Genomic DNA, 24,229 nt, shown 5'->3' on the forward strand with positions numbered 1-24,229 from the left:
TGATCGCTACGGTCTTCTTTCTTAACTGAAGCATAGTTAACTGTGTTTACTGCAGGCTGCAGAGAAAGGGATCGGGAAATATCTGTCCTCAGTTTCTTTCTCTGTCTCAAAAGGGAGATATTAGGGGTCTGTTTAGACCAGGGGTCTCAAACTGGTGGCCCTCCAGCTGTTGCGGAACTACAAGTCCCATCATACCTATGACCTGGGGGAGTAATGCTTGTAACTGTTAGCCTTGCAATGCCTCGTGGGACTTGTCATTTCGCGACAGCTGGAGGGCCGCCAGTTTGAGACCCCTGGTTTAGACCCTTGATATTAAAGCAAAGTCCCATAATGGGGCTCCTAAAAAAATGGTAATTAAAAAAAAACTACTGACACCATCCACTGCCCTACTGACACCAGTCTTTGCTCTACTGACACCATCCACTGCTCTGCTCATATACAGGCATGCGTGTTTGTACTCTGGGGTGCACACCCTAATGCAATAGGCTGCACACACCAATGTTCAGACGTGTACTGATCTCTCATCCCATACACAAAATTCAAACTAGGACCAATTTATTCAGACACCAACAATCCAACCAGTATGGGCAGTATGAGGAAAAGTAAAGCAAGCTCAAAGCTAGAGTAGCACCTCCTTACCCTTGGGCAGATGATGAGAAACCTCAGACAGCTTGGTGGACTAGCATTTAAAACCTGAAAGCGGAATCTTTGGCTCTTTGTGGGGTAAAGGAAATTGGACACCAGTCATTTTAGAATATTTTAGAGAGTTTGTTAAGAGATAGGTCACAGGATAAGAAAAAAATGTAACTCAAGACTTTTCTACCAGCAACAGTCAATACAAACTATGGACCTTTCAAAGAAAGTAGATAGGACCCCATGCAAAGATCAGCTGCAACAGCTTGTACCCAGCTCTCCAGGACAATACTCAGCAGGACACTTCTCCAGATGTTCCAACAAGGTAAAACAAAGTCTTGCAGGCCACACACCCAGGCCTAGTAAAGGATCTCCTTGGGATGCAGGTCTAGGAGGCACAGACCTCCAACAATGCCTCCTCTCCTGGACGCAGCCCAGGGGGCAAAGACAAAGGACCTCCTATCCTACCAAGAGCCCAGGAGGCAAAGACCCTTCTGCAAGTTCACCCAAGCATGCACCCCTACCAATAAACCTCCTAATGATTTGCCAGAGAATCACAAAAATTTGAGTTCAGGTTGACTACAGCTTAGCCGCAACACTAAATTTGAACTAGGGACATGTCAGCGTAAGGCCCACAAACTCCATGCAAATAGTGCTCATATTAGGAACTGATCACAGGATCCCAGCACTGTTGTTGTGCAGGCTAAGGTAGATTTTGCCAGGGAATTAATCAGCCTCACTAAGGCCCCTTTCACACAGACGATCCGTTCAGGTCCGCCTGTCAGTTTTTCAGGCAGACCTGAACGGATGCTCCATAGAGGTCTATGGAGCGTCGGATGTCAGCGGTGATATGTCCGCTGACATCCAACCCGCTCCCATCCGAAAAAGTGTGACGGAGGATAAACCTATTTTTCCATCCATCATCGGACCACAGTGTCCATCGTCACCCGATCTCCCATAGGGGAGATGGGCGCTGTGACAGGTCCATCCCTGCGCAGTGTGCAGGGACGGACCTGTCCTCTGCCTGCTCAATGGAGATTGGCCCGGCGATCCCCGCTGAGTAATCGGATATCTACGGGGCAGATCAGCACTGATCCGCCCATGTGAAAGGGGCCTTAGTAGTAGCCACACTTCTGCTTCAACAATGGTTAGGTTAGCGGTTAAAGAACATACCTTCAGGCTGCATTCACAAATGAGCGTCACATTTTTGAGCTTTTTTTTTATGGTTTGTATACGTGTTTTTGAACGTTTGTGTACAGTGTTTTATAAATTTGGCGTTTTTTAATTAGCCAGTAGAGAAAAATATAATCTGTTTCATAATTTTTTGCTATGTTATTCAGCTTTTTCATCAGATTTTATTTTTTATCTATTTATTATTATTTATTAATTGTTTTTACTTTTTTTGTAAGTGATTAAGAGTTAGGGTTTAAAGGTAAGGGTTAGGGCTTAATTTATTTATTATTATTTTTTATTTATCTATTTTGTTAGGTTAGGGGTTAATATTAGTGTTAGGGTTAGGGATTAGGGTTTAATAATAGGGTTAATAATATGGTTAGGATTAGGGTTAGGGGTTAAGATTAGGGTTGGGGGGGTTGAGGTTAGGGTATTTTCTATTATTTATTTATTTTAATATTTTTTTTATTACTTTTATTATTGCATTTGAGTAGAAAAACGTTCACAATCGCGCAACAAAACACATTAAAACACTCAAGAATGCTCAAATCAAGCGTTTTCATGCATTTCTATGGGAATTTGTCCGATCACATCACCTGCTTGACCCTTCTGGAGTCTATATGTGATCCAACAAACAAGCAACTGTATATGTAATACATATCCTATGGTTTTAGGAATATTTAAAATGTATTTTGTAAATTCTATTTTGTAATAAAACTTGTTTATATTTTTTATATACTCTGCTACTTCTGTTTTCATCCCTTACGCATACTCTTACCCGTACAATCCCTTTTAGGGCATTCTTTTTCTAATTTCTATGAGAAAAAAAAACGCTTAAAAAATGCACCAATCTGCCCTATTTGCGCTACAAAAAAGCTTTTTTGAGCTTCAGGCGACTTGTAGTGGAGATGTGAACCATCTCCATAAAGAATAATTGATTTTTTCATCTCTGGCATTTCGGAGCTTCGAGCTACAAGCTACAAAACACTGAAGTAATTTTGCTACGCCAAGTCTTGAAACCCCAGTCTTCAATCTTTTACTGATTTCCTTGATAGCTCATCTTTTGTGTGTAACATTTTGTCCCCCTATAATCCATAACTGCCTTTTAGATGTAAAGGTCTATATAAGTGCAGCACCTACCTGACCTCCAGGAGGCATGGTGGTACCCCCAGAGACAAGGCGGGCTTACATTTCACCTCAGGGTGTAGATTACTCAGGCTATTGTGGGATGTGAACAGATAGGTGCCAGTCACATTAAAATGCAAAACAAAAAGCAGTTTATTGACTTTTACCTAAAACACCTGAGATAGGTAGGAGTTCAGAACACCCGTTACTGGCATGCAGACTCAATAACTCAAACAGAAGAGACTCCAGAACAGAAAAGAGCCTTTAAGCTGATTCCAGCAATCTGTACCCGCTCAATAGTAATGATCTCTATTAGGAACCAGATCTTTTCCAGTAGCAGTTGTATTGGTCCTGATGGTCTAGAATTCTTTTCAGGCTCTTTCCAGGCTCTCCAAAAGTTCCTCATCCAGGGCAGAGTGACCTCTGGAACACCATCTCAGAGGTCAGTCCAGGGCTCGCTGGACTGGCACACTTCTGCTCCAAGCACATGTACAGGCCTCCGGATTCAGGCCTAATCACTCAGCTGCTCCTCACACACCCAATTGGGTGTGAGAGATCTTACTTGGGGTTGAGATATTACTTGGCTCTCTCTAGTTGGCTAGGGGAAGTATGAATATTTATAAGTCAGTTTTATTGTAGCTTCTCATACAAATACCAGAGGTACCAGTGACACCTATTGGTAGAAGGAAGAAACCAATGCTTCACTGAGTTTAGAGAAAAACCAAATGAACAAGCAGACTTTAAATCAGCTAGGTTGTCTACCACCCAGAAGAACTAAATTTGACTAACAGCCCCTGTTTAGGCCAGGATGTTTACTGAAAGTGTTTATACCGATGTTTGTGGAAATCCCCTTGAATAATTAAGTTTAGGTGTTTCCGCTGAAGGATAATGTTAAAGTTACAGATACAATGCCATTTTGAACAATTGTGTAGCTTCAACCTTGTGTTTGGTGAAAGTCCTTATCCATTCCAGCATGACAATTCCCCTGTGTACATAGCCAAGTCCATAAAGACATGGCTTGATGATCCTGATGTGGAAGAACTTCAAGCCAACCTACAACCATTAAAATAACTTTTTCCTGATTACAATCTCTTCTTCCTCTCCCACAATTGGAGAATATTTCCTTAATTTCTTTATAAGGTTTGGGACAATTTTAGTGCTGCACCACAGCACTTCCTTGCAAGAAATAGGGTACCACATGCCTCCTGCAATGGCCATGTCAAACAGTTCAGGTCCACATCTCCAAAGAGTGTACATACATGATAGGAAAGGCGGGCTAGGAACAAAATATTGGGGGACTGAAGTTCTACTTTAAGCACTTTTTTAGAGCTTGGAGCTCAACTCTACTGAACACCTTTGGGATAAAGGGAAACACCAATTGCGAGTCAGATCATCTTGTCCAAAATCAGTAGCTGACCTCATAAATATTTTTCGAGTGTACCTTTTATAAAAGCCTTGACCTCAGCCCTAATGAACAACTTTGGGATAAATTAGATTAGAACATTAATTGCGAAGCAGGTCTTCTTGTCCAACATGGGCAGCTGACCTCCCAAATTTCCTCTATGGAGGCACATTCTCACCAACGCATTCCAATATCTTGTAGAAAGCCTTCCAAGAAGAGTGGAGGCTGTTATAGCCTTTCAGAGCAAGGGAGGCAAGTCTAAATTAGTTATTATGTACACTGATGAAGTGTAGTGACATTATAGAAGGATTTTAACAAAACTGCAAAATTGACTGTTAAAAGGCAAATGAAATTCAATGCGGAGCTGCCAAAAAAGAACTGGAGAAGGACTTAAGAATACCAGTTGGTTAACAAACTTAGCAGAACCACTCAATGCCATGAGGTAGCATGAAAAGCAAAATTAAAATCTTGGAATGTAAAACAAACTGAGAAAAAAATACTTGACGCCATTATAGTAAGGTTAAGCTTGCAATAGATGCATTCAAATTTGACATGACATTGCCATGCTTGTTCCACAGAAGTTGATCTCTGCCCAACTTTCTTGTTGTGTGTACTTATACAGAATCCCATGGTCACCTCCCTCACTGTTTATCCTTTTATGTCTTCCACTTATGTGTTTCAGATAAGAAAACTTCTTTCTCTGGACCATTGTTTTGTCCATTGTGTCACAAACACCTACAAAAAGAGGAACTTTCCCATCATCTTCAGCATGAAATGGAGCATTTATCTCACATGTCAGACAGGTAATGTATAGAGCACTAAATGATTCCTACAGCTAAAGCAGAGACGGAACCACCCGATGGACAGATAACCCTAGAGGCGATTCAGTTCGCATTGTGCGCCATACAAGTATTTCATTCATTCATTCATTCAACCCTCAGTCTTGCCTATCTGCTAGACTGACTCTGTCATGTCAAACTCTGGCTCACCTGGACGACTAATAGCATCAAGTTAGTCTCCCCTGCATGAAAGTCGGACTTTGCTGCTTGATAAGCAGTACAGTAGGTTGATTTTTCTGGCAACATAAACTCGCTGTCCTGTCTAAAGCTGGCCATACACCAGTAGAGTCTTGTAAGAAAATTTTCATTTTCGGAAAAGCTCATTACTTTTTCTAATGGTTAGTGGGGTTAAATCAATGAACATTTTTTTCATGGTGGCAAGAAAATTTAAAGGGGCTTCTTATTTGAAGGAGTATAATTCTCCTAATTCTATAATTCTAACTGTGAATGTAGCCATAGACTGAGTATAGCCTCAGATACAAAATATACGTAATACATATAACAGTACCATCATCCCAATTGATAATTGTCAAGAATTGGGAATTCTAAGGATATTGGGGCAGTTGCTGAGGCTGCTCCCTTGATATACACACCCAAAAATGTTTGTTGAGGGGACTATTGCGGTACTAAATAAATAATTCATAGAAGACTTTGTTATAAAAAATTAAAAGTAATTTAATAAGGGCAAAAAAATGAAATCCATCAAAACTTTCATATTGCTAAAATCATATACACCACAATTTAATAAACTACCGACGGGTAGCCCCGTAAGGTTTCTATTGAAGAGGGTTGGTTTCGCGGTGAACCGCTTCTTCAGGAGGATAGTCTACAGAATAAATAAAAATATTTGCAAATAATCAAATAGCAGCGAATCATATAATGACATAACAGAAGATTTACAGTAATTTAAATAGTGAGGGGATCAGCTCACCCACAAAGGAGGAAGCAGTAGATCACAGGACCCATCGGTTTCCTCCCAAAAAAAAAAAAACTGCCCCAATATCCTTAGAATTCCCAATTCTTGACAACTAACTGTGAATGTGATTTTTGTTTGTGAAAAATTATGCATAATGCGACAAGCATTTTTTAGGCACCTAAAACCTGTATACTACATCTGGAATTGCACTAAAATTTTAAAGGCCTTTGAACAACATGAGTTGACTCAATGATGGCAAGGTAACTAGACAAGGAAGGGTGAATGCGCCTATTTCTCAGAATTTGGAAAGATAGTCTGAACACTATTCTACTGGTGTATAGGTAACCTGCCTCTATAGTCTGGCAGGTCATATAGAATGACCCACAAAGTGGGCTGACTTTGCTAGCAAGACAGGTTGTCTCTCCGGCCTAAAGCTGGCTATACATGGGTCAAAATTTGTCTCTGCTAAACAGGCCAAATTGTGGTCCATGTATGGACAGGGGGGGTTGTACAGAAGTTGATCTACCAATCTAGTTCTGTACAACTGCCTGTCGGATTTTCTGCACTTGATCAGTGCCACAGGCTTTAGCCAGCAGTGCTGACCAATGTATTCTGATGGTGGGAAAGTCTCTCCTCTGTCAGAATACAATAGCTCAGCAAGGAGGATTCCCCCATCCATATCAAATGTGTGGATTGGGGAATTGGGTCAGTTTTTTTGTTCAACCCCCTGGTTGAATGAAGGAAAATCCATCTATGGGCTGCAAAACAGACAGCACACTGACTGACTCTCTTAGCTGAAAGGTGTCCCAGATTGACTCTGTTGGCCAAAAGGTAACCCAGGATACCTTTCAGCTAAGAGAATCAGTTTGGGTTACCTTTCAGGGAGTCAGGCAGGATTACCTTTCAGCAAAGTGAGTCAGTTTGGGTTACCTTTCGGCTAAGAGAGTCAGTTTAGTTACCGTTCAGCTAGGAGAGTCAGTTTGGGGTACCTTTCAGCTAAGAAAGTCTGTTTGGGTTTCTATTTAGCTAAGAGAGTCAGTCTAGGTTACCTTTCAGTTAACAGAGTCTGTTTGGGTTTCCGTTACGCTAAAAGAGTCAGTCTAGGTCACCTTTTAGCTAAGAAAGTCAGTTTGGGTTTCCGTTCAGCTAAGAGAGTCAGTCTACGGTTATCTTTCAGCTAAGAGAGTCAATCTAAATTACCTTTCAGCTAAGAGAGTCAGACTGCATAAACCTTTCTGTAAAGAGGGTCAGTTTGGCTTACCCTTTCGCTAAGAGAGTCAGACAAGGTTACCTTCCAGTTAAGAGAGTCAGTTTGGGTTACCCTTTGGCTAAGAGATTCAGTCTAGGTTACCTTTCAGCTAAGAGAGAGAGTTTAGGTTACCTTTCAATTAAGAGAGTCAGCTTGGATTACCTTCCAGCTAAGAAAGTCAGTTTGGGTCACCTTTCAGCTAAGAGAATCAGTCTAGGTTACCTTTCAGCTAAGAGGACCAGTCTAGATCACCTTGCAGCTGAAGGAGTCAGTCTGGGGTACCTTTCAGCCAAGAGACATAGTCTGGGTTACCTGCCAGCCCAGAGAGTCCGTCTGCATATAGCCTTACAGGGTAGTGCCAGTTTCTGACTCTCGAGAGAGTCTGTTTTAATTACAGTATCTGTCAGACAAGGAGTCCAGCAGCCCATAGATGAGTCCGTTTGGGTTGAACCAAAAAAATCGGACCCGATTCCCCTATCCGCACATTCAAAGTGGATGGGGGGTATCCTCCCCCCTGTATTTTGACAGTGGGGAGACTTTGCTGCAGTCAGAATATACAGATCAAGCAGGAACCGATCGACTCCTGTACAACCACAGTACCCATGTATGGCTCATAATTCAGCCCGCCCCTGCTGAAGTGGCCAAATTTCATTCTGCGTATGGCCATTAGCATGCTTCAGTCTCTGCGTTGCCAGAAAGGAAAGACTGCCTGTTTTATCCATCATTTAGAAGAGTGTGAGAGTGTTATCTGCCAGAGATCAGAGTCCATTTCACCCACAGACAGACTTTCCTGTCTGACAGGCAACAGATTGACTCTCCTTACTGACACATAATACAGAGAGTGACTCAGAATTTACCAACTCTCATCATTTACAGGAAATAACACAAACATACATCTTCATGGCCATGAAACCATTGTCATTCCCTGTCTTGTAAGCAAAGTGCAAAAGCTGAAAGAAAAACACAATTCCTGTTTTAAATATCGGTGTATCAGGTTATTTTTAAAAATATATCAAGAGTGCCAGCAAGCTTCTTTACTACTTTGTGAAATTGCAAAAAAAAAAAGAAACTTCCGAAAAAAAAATTCCTTGTGACGTTGTGCTGTGTGTTTTTGTTGAATGCTTATTATTGCTTTGATGTTTAACTGGATTTGCATGGAGTAAAAAAAAAGATTGCCACCTACAGGTGAGAAAGGTTAATACAACCTATAACTGTGCATGTGGATAAAAGTGTATGTAAACCTTAAAGTGGTTGTAAACTCTTACAGACCACTTTGACCTACAGGCAGGCATGTACTGGCCATCGGGACTACAGGGAATTTCCCGGTGGGCTGATGGCTCAGTGGGCCGGTCAGGCGCAGTCCTGGAGCTGCTACTCGCTGACAGGAGTGATCGTGATTTCACTCCTGTCACCAAGGAACAGCTGCTGACACTTGATGGAGAGAGGATTAGGCTTTCTGCTCCCTCCAGACTGCAGGGGGAGATAGACAGCCGGCAGACTTTCCTTCCTCTCTCCCCTTATCACTTATCACATGACTGGGGAGAGGAACGAGAAGCTGCCTTCAGAACTGTGAGTACACGTGTTAGCGGGAGGAGAGGGGGGCACTCTGATGTAAGGGGGTGCTAATAGGGCCACTCTGATGTAAGGGGGTGCTGATAGGGACACGCTGATGTAAAGGGGTGCTGATGGGGACATTCTGATGTAAGGGGGTGCTGATGGGGACATTCTGATGTAAGGGGGTGCTGACGTGGACATTCTAATGTAAGGGGGTGCTGACGGGGACACTCTGATGTAAGGGGGTGCTGATGGGGACACTCTGATGTAAGGGGGTGCTGATGGGGACACTCTGATGTGAAGGGGGTTGCTGATGGGGACACTCTGATGTGAAGGGGGTGCTTATGGGGACACTCTGATGTAAGGGGGTGCTGATGGGGACACTCTGATGTAAGGGGGTGCTGATGGGGACACGCTGATGTAAGGGGGTGCTGATGGGGACATTCTGATGTAAGGGGGTGCTGATGGGGGCATTCTGATGAAAGGGGGTGCTGACGTGGACATTCTGATGTAAGGGGGTGCTGACGGGAACACTCTGATGTAAGGGGGTGCTGATGGGGACACTCTGATGTAAGGGGGTGCTGATGGGGACACTCTGATGTAAGGGGGTTGCTGATGGGGACACTCTGATGTAAGGGGGTGCTGATGGGGACACTCTGATGTAAGGGGATGCTGATGGGGACACTCTGAGGTAAGGGGGTGCTGATGGGGACACGCTGATGTAAGGGGGACACTGTTGGGGACACTCTGATGTGAAGGGGGGTGCTGATGGGGACACTCCGATGTGAAGGGGGTGCTGATGGGGACACTCTGATGTAAGGGGGATGCTGTTGAGGTCACTCAAAATTAAAGTGGGCCGGTCTGGATGAAATCCAGGGCCAAATTTTTGTCCCAGTCCAGCCCTGCCTACAGGTAAGCCTAAGATTAAGGCTTACCTGTAGGTCCATGAAATATCTCCTAAACCTATACGGTTTAGGAGATATTTGCAAAAGGACAGGCACCGATCTCTACGGCGCATGCTTTATTGGTTACTTTTTTATTAATGCTAGAAAATATTAAAATATTTATTTTTAACCTACGGTAATAGAATATATTTAACTTGCATTTTATGTCTTTGCAGTGAGTCTGACATTGTTCCGGAGTCATCTCAGAATATTTCACAGGTGAGATGTGATCTGTAAAATAAAATTATAAGTCCAGGAAGAAGGAATGTGTTGGGCTATGTTCACATGGGCACATTGCTGAAGATAGCTTGTTGCATGCAGGGGGTAAACGCTGACTTGTAACACAACATTCTGTGCCATGGCTGCATACATACTAGCTGATTAACTGTGGCCAAAACTTGGCAAAAATTCTGGTCAGAGGCTGTGTTCACATGAGTGAACGTTGTCACCCTAGGTTAGGAAGTTTCAAAAATGAAAACGAATGCAGCCACTACATCTGGGGTCTGATATGCTGCAGCATATTATATATACAAAAGTATTGGGACGCCTGCCTTTACACGCACACAAACTTTAATGACATCCCAGTCTTACGCATCGTACACACAATCAAATTTTCCGACAGCAAATGTTGGATGTGAGCTTGTTGGCGGTAAGTCCAACCGTGTGTATGCTCCATCGGACATTTGTTGTTGGACTTTCCACAATGTTGGCTAGCAGGTTCTCAAATTTTGCACCAACAAATTTTGCTGTGGGACAGTCCATCGCACAAAAGTCAACGCATGCTCGGAATCAGTGCTCACCAAACACAACATTAGCAGAAGGAGCCCAAAGGGTGGCGCATGACTATTGAACTTCCTTTTTATTGGCTCGCCATATGTCTTGTACACATTTGTAATTGTTGGCCAACATTTGTGTGACCGTGTGTATGCAAGACAAGTTTGAGCCAACAACCTTCGGACAAAGATCCACGGTTTTGTTGTCAGAAAATCCGATTGTGTGTAAGGGGCAATAGTCCACATCTTATGTGAGATGAGAAAGCCTGGGTCGCATTCTCCACTCTAATTCATCCCAAAGGTGTTCTATTGGGTTGAGGTCAGGACCAGTCAAGTTCCTCCACCCCAAACTTGCTCATCCATGTCTTTATGGACCTTGTTTTGTCCACTGGTCCAAATCATTTGGTAGTTTTTGGTTTAGCAGCCAACAGGTAATTCTAGCTTTTCAAAGTCTCTCACACAGACTTGGTTGGAAACTTGGAAACTTAGTTACAACTGGAAGGGTAGAAGTAGGAACTTTTCTTACTGTACCAGAATCTTTCAGCCGGTCCGGCGATACCGTAAGAATTGTGGATTCCATCAATGTCCATGGCAGCTCAGCTTCCAGGCTTTTACTGAGCAGCCAGCCTTATGCATGGCTCTCTCTCCGAAGCGTCTTCCCCTGGTCACATGTAGAGTTGCTGGGCCTCTCCAAAAACCCAAGACGGCACCGGAACACCTTAGAATCCTCCTTCCAGTTACTGTGTCTCGAACTAGCTAGTTCCGAGGCTCGGAAACTGTTGGATCCACACCCCAGGCCATGAGGGCCCCTAGGGGCTGGTCAGGAGGACCAGGACCATGGAGCCAGCAACAACTTCTGGACCGGAACCTCGGAATCACATGACTTCGGCACCTTAAGTACCCTTTCCCGGATTAGGCAGTGAGACAACGCACCCACTGATTGGTTCTGAGACAGAGATTTGTACCCAATGCGTCCAACCAGACTGTGTTCTATAGCCTCCCACAGGTGTACAACCCGACCTTTGACCAGGCAGAACTTCCATACAGCCCAGCCAAACTGATGCCAAAGTACAGTTTAGCACAATTAGGCCGCGTACACACGGGCGGATTATCCGCCCAACTAAGTTCGGCAGACAGTCCGTCCAACTTGTGAATGAACGGACTTGACCACACACGATGAACGAACAGTCCGCTGAAAACTTGCGCGATGACGTGTACAGCACGTACGACAGGACTAGAAATTCGACGTCCAATACACTGCAATGCAACCTTCGCCGTCGAATTCCTTTCTGAGCATGCGCCATACTTAGTCCGTCCAACTTGCCTACTCACGAGCGGACTGTCCGCTGAAACCAAGTTTGGACGGACAAAATTACGGAAATTCCGCAAGACTTTGTTCGTCAGACAGTCCGCTGAAAAAGTCCGCTGAAGCCCACACACGAGCGGATTGTACGCTGAACTGTGTTTCGGCGGACTAAGTTGGGCGGACAGTCCTCTCGTGTGTACGCGGCCTTAGTTCCAATACTCATTACAGTTTTGGGCAAAAACTAAATTTAACATATAGCGCGGACTCGTTAGGAGTACCGGCGCTACACAGTATATATAGCCAAAAATAAAAATATACTCTATAGCAACTTATCAGTCTTAGCCCTTGTACACACGGTCGGAGATTCAGACGGAATGTGTCCTATCAGACTGTTTTGTCGGATATTCTGACTGTGTGTGGTCTCCATCGGACTATTTCCATCGGAACATCCGACGGACCAACTTTTCCAACTTGCCGGTAAAATTTTCCAACAAAATGCTCCGATCAGACATACTCCGATCATGTGTAGCCTACTCCTAAGGACAAAGTGCCACGCATGCTCAGATCAAATTCCTAGACCAAAGCTATTGGCTACTAGCCTGAACGTAGTCCCGTCGTAACTAAATAACGTCATCACGTTATGTACAATCGTATTTTCCGACAACTTAGTCCGACCGTGTGTATGCAACATCACTTCCGGAATTAATCCGTCAGAATTACTCAGACGGATTTGGTTGTCAGAATCTCCGACCGTGTGTACAAGGGCTTAGTGGCTCCCTTTGTTCTCTTTTGTTTTATATAAAAAAAATAAAAAATGACGAGTGATTACATAAGAACAGCAGTGGTGCTGGTCATTGATTTGTACAAAGTATAAATCTGACTGCCGCCACTGACAGTTGCTGCTGGTTGCAGGGCAGGCAATATTCAGAGATCTACCAATTCTTGAGGCTCAATTCAGAACAATGTAAAATAATGCATTTGGGTGTCAAAAATATGAATGCAATCTACTCACTGGGGGGAGAACCTCTGGGGGAATCTAGGATGGAAAAGGACCTGGGGGTCCTAGGAGATAGGCTCAGCAATGGCATGCAATGCCAAGCTGCTGCTAACAAAGCAAACAGAATATTGGTATGCATTAAAATGGGGATCAACTCCAGAGATAAAACGATAACTCTCCCGTTCTACAAGACTCTGGTCCGGCCGCATCTGGAGTATGTTGTCCAGTTCTGAGCACCAGTCCTCAGGAAGGATGTACTGGAAATGCAGCCAGTACAAAGAGGGACAACAAAGCTAATAAAGTGTCTGGAGGATATTAGTTATGAGGAAAGGTTGCGAGCACTGAACTTATTCTCTCTGGAGAAGAGACGCCTGAGAGGGGATATGATTTCATTGTATAAATACCGTACTGGTGACCCCACAATATATAAATACCGGACTGGTGACCCCACAATAGGGATAAAACTTTTCCGCAAAAAGGAATTTAACAAGACACGTGGCCACTCATTAAAATGAGAAGAAAAGAGGTTTAACCTTAAACTACGTAGAGGGTTCTTTACTGTAAGAGCGGCAAGGATGTGGAATCCCCTTCTACAGGCGATGGTCTCAGCGAGGGGCATTGATAGTTTCAAGAAACTATTAGATAAGCACCTGAACAACCACAACATACAGGGATATACAATGTAATACTGACATATAAACACACATATAGGTTGGACTTGATGGACTTGTGTCTTTTTTTAACCTCACCTACTATGTAACTATGTAAGCTGCCCCTGGCACTTTTTGGCCATGCGAATGTAACCTTAAAGTGGAGTTCCAAGGGAAAAAAAAAAGAAGAAAAGTCAGCAGCTACAAATACTTTAGCAACTGACTTTTAAAATAAGGACACTTACCTGTCCATGGCGCCCGCGATGTCCTCACCCGAAGCTGACCCTCCCCTCAGCTCCTGGGTGGAGGCGCCGCCATCTTCAGTAACGGAATCAGGAAGTGAAGCCTTGCGGCTTGACATTCTGGTTCCCTACTGTGCATGCGCGAGTCTTCTGGGGCCGTGTGTCTCCCAGAAGATAGTAGGGGATGGAGGAGGGGCTGGACATGGCATAGATTGCCGCGGAAACTGCGGCGATCTTTTGCCGGAAGTGGAAGCAAATACCTGTATTAGACAGGTATCTGCTCCGCCCTCCCCTCTGAAAGGTGCCAAATGTGACACCGGAGGAGGGGGGATCTGGACAGCGGAAGTTCCATTTTTGGGCGGAACTCCGCTTGAAGCAGCCTATAGATTGTACGATTTTTTTTTCTTTCCTTCCACCACGAATCGAAGGAGAGAAAAACGCTCGATTCCTCCAAACCTGAACACTTTAGCAGCGCACAGGCACATTTTTCTTTTTAATATGAACTATAGGATTGTAACAACCTGGGACACCTTTGGGCACTCCAAAGAGAATAGTAATGTGGCACACATAGTGCCCCCTCACCCTCCTTTCAGGTCCTGCTCCAAGCCACATTCCTGTTTGAATAATGTGTCCGGGTTTCAGGTGGACTGAAACCCGGACACATGATTCAAATCCCGGACTGTCCGGGTGAATCCCGGACAGGTGGCAACCCTAATCTACACAGTCAGTGTTGATGCGGGAATTGCTGCCACAGTACTATCGTGCTCTGGCAGAGGGGAACCTCCCAGCTGACAGAATACTTTTATTTTTTTTGCTGTCCTAACTTATACAATCAACACCCAAAAAATTAAAAAGTAAAGAGTGAGTTGATCTTCAAATCCAGTTGCTAAATGTGATAAAATAAAACACAGATTATCGCTATACCGGGGCAATAATCAGGGAGTACGATAAAGGAGAGGACTTCCATGGGCAGTTGCTCATTACTGGAAATTTTGGGATATTCCCAGGGTAGTAGAATTTTAGCTGGAAATTGCAGAACTGCGGAGCAATAACTAGGCTTGTTATCTACCATTGTTCTGTTTTCCTTCCAGAATAGGGAACAAGCCTTTTATCATTCAATGAAACCCTTTCCAAGTCAGGAGGAAAGAGTGCTAGTCCAACATTCCATCATGGGGGGACAGAGACTCTCCATTCATCCTCATCCTCTGTGACTCGTCTGGCCAACTTTGACCACTTTTAAAGTTTAGGTTGTATGTACACGGGACGTGGTTCAGCCTCTCCTGAATGATTTAACTTGACGGCTAGAAACCCGGTCGTCTAAAAACATGCCGCATTTGCGTCTAGAAGCATTTGACAAAAAAGTTACATATTTTTTTCAAAATAGCCAAAAATGAAAAACACCTGTAAACAAAATGCGGGCTAGATACGAGTTACCGCGTTTAGCCACGTTTAGCTGCGTTTGGCGTTTTAAATGCTCTTGACTGTCATAGGCGCTCCATTTCCTCTCGGTCTTCCTTCCGGGTTTGGACTCCTTGGCCACTTGATTGGCCAGGCTGCCATGACATCACTCCTGCGCATCCACACAGGAGTCACATCACTGTGGCACAGAGTGGTGCCGTAAATGTACTACACTGAGCTTGGCATGTGCGGCTTAGTGTATGATAAAGTGATTGTAAACCCCAGAGATGAAATATGAACAAAGCCTATCCCTCTATAAGTGTGTGCTTGTCTCAGTGCGGAACATTCATGTGTCTTTTCTGTCTGCTGCTTCCTTCCTCTGCTATCAGCATTAATCACTTCTGACAAGTTTTCCTGACACCAAGAGAAAAAAAGGTGACAGGGGAGGGAGCTCCAGTTGATTAACAGCCTCAGCTCTGTTCTTGTTTGCTTTGTGAAGGCTGGGGGTTTTCATTTCATCCAATCGGCTCTCAGAGCTCTCCTCACTGAGCTGTGCAGAGTGTAATTTCAGCTCTCCGCCTTCTTTTTTTCTGAACGCTCAGAAAAGCTTTAAAATTCATCACTTTGAATGGATGTACAGAAGAGAAGACTGAATATAAACAGGTATAACTAAAGCCCCATACACAACGATCGGACTTTGTACAAACTTTCCCGTGGACTTTTGTACAAAGGGCGTTGGCCGTAAGTTTGCATTGCATACACAACGATCTGACTTTTTAGGCAGCAAATGCGAACGTAGTGACGTTTCAACATACCGACGACACTTCAAAAGAGGACATTCAATTACTCCAGCACCACCCTTTGGTCAACTTCCGTATTGTTCTCTGATCGTTTGCATTGGTTCTGAGCATGCGTGTTTGTACTTTGTACAAAAGTCCGATGGTTTTGTGTACACACGGTCGGACTTTGCTCCATCAGACTTATGTTGTCAAAGAGTTTGTCCGTTCGCACAGCCAACAAACGTCCGATGAAAACCGAAAAAGTTTGTCCGATGGAGCGTACACACGGTCGGATGTTGCCTTAAAACAGCTAATTTGCATGTTTGTTGTGAAAAAGTCTGATGGTGTGTACGGGACTTTACAGTGTGTAGGAGGATTTCTTTCATCTCTGGGTATCGCCGGAGGCCAGTAACGTCGCTGACAATATGTAAGGGTTTACAAGCACTTTAACGCGACTAGCCGGGCAAAGCCACTGTGACTAAATAGACCAATAGGGGTTTTTCTGCCATAAAAATCCAACCTGCCTGTTTTTTTTGTGTTTTTTTTTTTTTTAGAGTTTATTTGTACATTAGTAAAGTTGGCCACTAGTGATGAGTGGGACGATTTCAGCAAAATTCACTGCAGCTCTTTTATTTAGAGGGTGTTTTCTTTTTTTATGTGTGTTTTATTTAGAGGGTGTTTCATTTACTTTTTTTTTTTCTTTTTACTTTTTGTGTATTTGGTTATTATTTATGTTCTGTTCTGTTTCAAATGCTGGTCATTAAAATTACATACAGTACCTTCTAGACCAGGGGGCTCCAAACTTTCTAAAGAAATTAGGTCCAGTTGGTGTCAGTGGCAGGAATTAGGTCCCCTTGTTGGGTGTCAGTGGCAGGAATTAGGTCCTGTTGTTGGTGTCAGTGGCAGGAATTAGGCCCCATTGATGGTGTCAGTGGCAGGAATTAGGCCCCATTGTTGGTGTCAGTGGCAGGAATTAGGTCCCGTTGTTGGGCGTCAGTGGCAGGAATTAGGCCCCATTGTTGGTGTCAATGGCAGGAATTAGGCCCCATTGATGGTGTCAGTGGCAGGAATTAGGCCCCATTGATGGTGTCAGTGGCAGGAATTAGGCCCCATTGATGGTGTCAGTGGCAGAAATTAGGCCCCATTGATGGTGTCAGTGGCATGAATAATGCCTCAAGGGCCGTTTACAAGCACTTTAACGCGACTAGCCGGGCAAAGCCACTGTGACTAAATAGACCAATAGGGGTTTTTCTGCCATACAAATCCAACCTGCCTGTTTTTTTTGTGTTTTTTTTTTTTTTAGAGTTTATTTGTACATTAGTAAAGTTGGCCACTAGTGATGAGTATGACGATTTCAGCAAAATTCACTGCAGCTCTTTTATTTAGAGGGTGTTTTCTTTTTTTATGTGTGTTTTATTTAGAGGGTGTTTCATTTACTTTTTTTTTTCTTTTTACTTTTTGTGTATTTGGTTATTATTTATGTTGTGTTCTGTTTCAAATGCTGGTCATTAAAATTACATACAGTACCTTCTAGACCAGGGGGCTCCAAACTTTCTAAAGAAATTAGGTCCAGTTGGTGTCAGTGGCAGGAATTAGGCCCCATTGATGGTGTCAGTGGCAGGAATTACACCCCATTGTTGGTGTCAATGGCAGGAATTAGGCCCCATTGATGGTGTCAGTGGAAGGAATTAGGCCCCAATGATGGTGTCAGTGGCAGGAATTAGGCCCCATTGATGGTGTCAGTGGCAGGAATTAGGCCCCATTGATTGTGTCAGTGGCAGGAATTACACCCCATTGTTGGTGTCAATGGCAGGAATTAGGCCCCATTGATGGTGTCAGTGGAAGGAATTAGGCCCCAATGATGGTGTCAGTGGCAGGAATTAGGCCCCATTGTTGGTGTCAGTGGCAGGAATTAGGCCCCATTGATGGTGTCAGTGGCAGGAATTAGGCCCCATTGATTGTGTCAGTGGCAGGAATTAGGCCCCATTGATGGTGTCAGTGGCAAGAATTAGGCCCCATTGATGGTGTCAGTGGCAGGAATTAGGCCCCATTGATGGTGTCAGTGGCAGGAATTACACCCCATTGTTGGTGTCAATGGCAGGAATTAGGCCCCATTGTTGGTGTCAGTGGCAGGAATTAGGCAACATTGATGGTGTCAGTGGCAGGAATTAGGCCCCATTGATGGTGTCAGTGGCAGGAATTAGGCCCCATTGATGGTGTCAGTGGCAGGAATTAGGCCCCATCGTTGGTGTCAATGGCAGGAATTAGGCCCCATTGTTGGTGTCAGTGGCAGGAATTAGGCTCCATTGATTGTGTCAGTGGCAGGAATTAGGCTCCATTGATTGTGTCAGTGGCAGGAATTTGGCCCTATTGATGGTGTCAGTGGCAGGAATTAGGCCGCATTGATGGTGTCAGTGGCAGGAATTAGGCCGCATTGATGGTGTCAGTGGCAGGATTTAGGCCCCATTGATGGTGTCAGTGGCAGGAATTAGGCCCCATTGATGGTGTCAGTGGCAGGAATTAGGCCCCATTGATGGTGTCAGTGGCAGGAATTAGGCCCCATTGATGGTGTCAGTGGCAGGAATTAGGCCCCATTGATGGTGTCAGTGGCAGGAATTACACCCCATTTTTGGTGTCAATGGCAGGAATTAGGCAACATTGATGGTGTCAGTGGCAGGAATTAGGCCCCATTGATGGTGTCAGTGGCAGGAATTAGGCCCCATTGATGGTGTCAGTGGCAGGAATTAGGCCCCATTGATGGTGTCAGTGGCAGGAATTAGGCCCCATTGATGGTGTCAGTGGCAGGAATTAGGCCCCATTGATGGTGTCAGTGGCAGGAATTAGGCCCCATTGATGGTGTCAGTGGCAGGAATTAGGCCCCATTGTTGGTGTCAATGGCAGGAATTAGGCCCCATTGTTGGTGTCAGTGGCAGGAATTAGGCCCCATTGATGGTGTCAGTGGCAGGTATTAGGCCCCATTGATGGTGTCAGTGGAAGGAATTAGGCGCCATTGATGGTGTCAGTGGCAGGAATTAGACCCCATTGATGGTGTCAGTGGCAGGAATTAGGCCCCATTGATGGTGTCAGTGGCAGGAATTAGGCCCCAGTGATGGTGTCAGTGGCAGGAATTAGGCCTCATTGATGGGGTCAGTGGCATGAATAATGCCTCAAGGGCCGTATAAAGGCAAGCAAAGGGCCACAGCTTGGAGATCACTGTTCTAGACTAATGGTCACTTGCTGACTTGGCAGAATCCACAATAAAGCCCAGAAGCCAATGCAATTTTCCCTCAGATAATTGTAGTACAGAGGATGTTTTTTCCAGTCTTTGACAGTGTAAGAAGACAATGACTTTCCCAGGTCTCTGCTTGGAAGGGGAAACTAACAACGGAACAGTAAAAAAAGGCAGGGAATGATTGGCTAATCAAATCTTAAAAAACCCACACCACTCAATGAAATTATAATTAACGCAAGCGAAGTAAAATAAAATAAATAAAATAAAGTAGATGTAAGTAAAATAAAGTAGATGCATGCACATGAACTTTAATGGCATCCCAGTCTTAGTCCGTAGGGTTCAATATTGAGTTGGCCCACCCTTTGCAGCTTCAACTCTTCTGGGAAGGCTGTTCACAAGGTTTAGGAGTGTTTCTATAGGAATGTTTGACCATTCTTCCAGAAGCGAATTTGTGAGGTCAGGCACTGATGTTGGATGAGAAGGCCAGGCTCGCAGTCTCCGCTGTAATTTATCCCAAAGGTGTTCTATTAGGTTGAGGTCACATTCCTCCACCCCAAACTCGCTCATCCATGTTTGTATGGACCTTGCTTTGTGCACTGGTCAAAATCATTTGATGGAGGGGGGGGATTATGGTGTGGGGTTGTTTTTCAGGGGTTAGTTCCAGTGAAGGGAACTCTTAAGGGGTCAGAATACCAGAACATTTTGAACAATTTTATGCTCCCAACTTTGTGGGAACTGTTTGGGGATGTGCCCTTCCTGTGCCAAAGTGACTGCACGCCAGTGCCAAAGCAATATCCTCAGGGATCAACAGTGGCCTATAATCCAGGAGATTATTGTCTGAAAGGTCAAAACCTTTCTTTGTAGAATATCTGGCTGTGTATTGGCACTGCTCTTCTCACTTGTGTGAGTGTAAATGGATCAAAGATGAAGCAATAACAATAGGAAGTTAATCATTATTCCTGTTTTTTTTTTTTTTTTCAGTCTCCGATGACGGGACGAAACTCGCGTAGCGAGTCACCGCTGATGACTTTGGAAGATGGGCAAAAGCTTGACAGGAAACAGGTATGCCAGGACACAACGACATGAGAATGCTTGTACATCGCACCAAGGTATATTGGACAAAAGTTTCTTTAAGGGTTCCTCCATATTAAAAAGGTTGGGAAAGGCTGGCCAAGAGTATATGTACAATCTTCCAAATGAAGAGTTCAATGAAGGATATTGTTGATACTACATCATACAAAGACATTTTAGACTATTGTGCTCCTCAACGCTGTGGTAACAGTTCGGTGAAGGAACTTTTCTGTTCCACTATGAGTGTTCTGTTCCACCATGTACACAAAGCCAACCCCATAAAGACATGATTTGATGAGTTTGGTGTGGAGGAACTTGAGTGGCCTACACAAAGCCCTGATCTCAACTCTACTGAATACCTTTTGGATGAAATGGAACACCAATGACTAGCCAAGTCTTCTCAACCAACATCACTACCTGACTTCACAAATGCTCTAGTGGCCGTATAAGGACACATTCTCACAGATAAACTCCAAAATCTTGCTGGAAGCCTTCCCAGATGAGTAAAGGCTGTTTTAGCCACAGAGGGGAGCTGAATTGGAACACCTATTGAGGGCCAGGTCTTCTCAACCAGCATTAGTACCCGACCTCACAAATAGTCTTTTAGCAGATTGGGTACAAATTCCCCCAAACTCCAAAAAAAAAAAGAGTGGAGTGTTGAGGGGGAAGCTGCATTTGCTCCATATTTACTCCATAATGGTCATGGTTTTCAAAAGGGATGTCCAAAAAGCTCATTGAGATGTGTCGTCCACCAACATTTGGACATATAGGGGTTGATTTACTAAAGGCAAATTAGGCTGTGCACTCCAACTCTGCAGTTGCCCCAAAGCTTAGTAAATGTGGTGAAGCTTCACATTGCAAAGCATACCCTATAACATGCAAAGAGGGAACATTATTGGATAATGGAGGTCAGCAGAGCACCTCCTCACTTATTAAACTCTGGAGCAACTGCACTTGCAAAAGGCACAGTCTATTTGCCTTTAGTAAATTAAACCTATAGGCACAGGGGATGGATATTCATAAAGCAGCATTTAAAGCAGCCTTTCTCAACCTTTTCAACACAGTGGAACCCTTGAAAGAGTTCTCTGGTCTCGGGGAACCCCTGCTAAAAATTAGAAATCTACAACTCATGATACATTAGTGTGATGGTCAGTGGGAAGAATGGTCCTTACACTTGTGGTCATTGGGAAGAATTACCTCTTTGCAGATAGCTAAAAAGATCAATGCTGTGAGTGGGAACTTGCAGAAATTGCCCAATGCTGAAGGAACCCTCTGGAGGAACCCTAGGGTTCCACGGAACCCTGGTTGAGAATCACTGATTTAAAGGGTAAGCTCACATTTTCATGTAAATTGAAAAGGTGAAGTAAATCCACATACCCTGGTCACCCTTCCCGATCCCTCTGCACGTAGGGGACTTAATACAGGGCTGGGACAAGGGGTGGGCAGGAGGGACGGCTGCCCTAGACGCAATGGTTTATTGCAGGGATCGGGTGCCCTGACCCCAGTTTGGCATCTTTGCCTTGGGTGCTGGATGACCATGTCCCAGAACTGACTTAATGCCCCGTGCTGCTGGTGTGAAGGCCTGTACATTGTACATTGCATAGCATAGCCTCAGAGTGAGCATCCATCATTATGCTCACAGTGGCAAGTGTTCATTTGTCAGCTCAGCTACATGAACATGCTGACCAATGCGAATGCAGTTTTTTTATCTTTTAATCATTGTCGATGTTCCAGTTTATGATTGTGTCATGACTGATGCCTGTTTCAGGGTGGTACTATAAAACAACAGACAGAGGGCGACCAGCCTAGCGCATTACCATTCTATATACTTTATTAGTAAATAAAAACAAGTAATATACTCTAAGTTGTCAACAGGCATATTAAATTAACACAATGCGACTGTTGCCAGATTACCTTGTAGCAAGGGAAGACCCATCAGCATCCAATATGGCTAACGTGTTTCGAAGGGCAGCCCCTCTTTCTCAGAGAACTTGCTTTGACAGCATTCTATGGAGTCACCATTACATGCAGTTATCTGAGTGCACATCAATAGAAACAAAACCAGACTAGGAGGACACCTGCTCTTCCCTCCTCCCAACTAACAGACTGACTGAAGACTGCACTGCCCACTGGTAAGTTTTTCCTGTAAAGACCAGGAGTTTAGGGAAGCATCACTGAGAGCACAGGAGGTGCTGGGGTGGTAATATTAACAAATAGTTTACTGGAAAACAGTGGTGGCTGGTGATATCCTCCCTTCTTGGTCAGTCAGTCGGGTCGGTCCCAGGCACCCCCAAGTCAGTCAGTTGGTCCCAAGCCCTGCACTTACCCCATCTAGGTTGTGGGCAGCGCTTCCTCTGGGTGGTGGGCTGCGTTTCCGCCTCCTGGTGCTTTACAGCGGCTTCCCCTGCGTCTCTTCCTTCCTCCTCCTCCTTGGCGGCCGTAAGAAACGCTTCTCCTTATGGCCAATCGAGTGACGAGTCTCAGGAGCCGCTTCCTGATTGGCTGGGAGGAGAATCAAGAAGACAATAGTGAATATCAATTTGTTATTGTCACATAACTGGGTGGGCTCAGGGCACAGTGCTCTGCGCCCTGAGCCCACCCTTTTTTGAAGCCTATTCTATTCTCAGGCTCTATTCCCGTGCTTAAAAAAGAAACACCCCCCATTAGAATCCATGTGTGATTAGGGGGTGCCGGACGCATGGAAGATGGGGCGGGCGGTGCTCATGCACCCTCCATTACAGCCACTGCTGGAGAATGTTTATGTTAGTGTGCTCAATGTGACTGAGGGTGGTTCCAACCCCTTCAACTTTTAAGTCTTCCTATTGGTCCTTTAACCAATTGCTGCTAAATCACATATCTGGTGCGTCATTTGACTTCAAGTGGTTGTACCGGGGTGATGCCTCAAGTCGAAGGTCGGCTTTCTTGTATTAGCAATTTGAAGGGCTAACTAGCCACTCAATTGCTATTACAGGCAGCGGGAGGGGGCGCACGTCCCGCAGCTCTCTCAGGCCCTTGCTACCAGCCAACGTGTCCGCCGGCTGCCAGAGACCTAGAACCGGCTTTGATCGGGTCTCCGCTATGGTAACCCGGAAGCAATGACATGACATCACTTCCGCTTCACCTGGCTGTCATCAGTGGCATTTTTTTGAAAATCAATGTATTCAAAAAAATGCAGATCTTAGCGTTTTGACCTCACAGAAGGCGAATCAGAACTAGCTTCAGGCCTCAATGTTGAATATGCAGGAGGACCCTTTGCCTTGTTCTTCCTAGCAGAATATGGTTTTGAAAGCTTTCAAGTGCAAAGGAGGGATTTGGGGTCTTATTGACCCCAGATCCCTCCATAAAGAGGACCTGTCACGTTTACACGTTTTTCAAAACCATATTCTGCTAGGAAGAACAACGCGAAGGGTCCTCCTGCATATTCAACATTGAGGCCTGAAGCTAGTTCTAAATCGCCTTCTGTGAGGTCAAAACGCCAAGATCTGCATTTTTTTGAATATATTGATTTTCAAAAAAATGCCACCGCCAGGTGAAGCGGAAGTGATGTCATGTCATTGCTTCCCCTGCATCTCCCTCCTCCTCCTTGGTGGCCAATAGGTACGCTTCTCCTCTTGGCCAATTGGGTGACAAGTCTCAGGAGCATTCCTTGTGACAGCAAAATGTGTAAACGTGACAGGTCCTCTTTATGGAGGGATCTGGGGTCAAGAAGACTCCAAATCCCTCCTTTGCACTTGAAAGCTTTCAAAACCATATTCTGTTGGTTGGTCAGGCCCAACTGTTATGATAACAATAAAGATCTGGATATAACTTCAGCTGCTTGTATCTTTGGCTTTACTAGTTATTTTACAGGTACAGTAAAATCAGGCGGTTGGGCATGTCGCAGTCGTCACCCAAGGAGACGGTTTTCTGTGTATGGGATTGCAGCACAGTGTGGTTTAGGCCTTTT

At 44.5% G+C, this 24,229-nt stretch overlaps 1 protein-coding gene across 1 annotated transcript in view; it reads left to right on the forward strand.

The window, feature by feature from the left end:
* The window catches only part of LOC143961253 (E3 ubiquitin-protein ligase RNF220-like), a 77,637-nt gene that overhangs the window by 29,158 nt on the left and 24,250 nt on the right, over nt 1-24,229 (forward strand). Inside the window, exons 3-5 of the mRNA XM_077470488.1 lie at nt 5,016-5,136; nt 10,012-10,054; nt 20,194-20,274. Coding sequence (XP_077326614.1) covers nt 5,016-5,136; nt 10,012-10,054; nt 20,194-20,274 — 245 coding nt within the window. The remainder of the gene's footprint in view (nt 1-5,015; nt 5,137-10,011; nt 10,055-20,193; nt 20,275-24,229) is intronic.

The sequence above is a fragment of the Lithobates pipiens genome, unplaced genomic scaffold, assembly GCF_037356315.1.
Source record: "Lithobates pipiens isolate NorthernLeopardFrog02 unplaced genomic scaffold, aLitPip1_a1.2 Scaffold_8, whole genome shotgun sequence".
Lineage (NCBI taxonomy): Eukaryota > Metazoa > Chordata > Amphibia > Anura > Ranidae > Lithobates > Lithobates pipiens.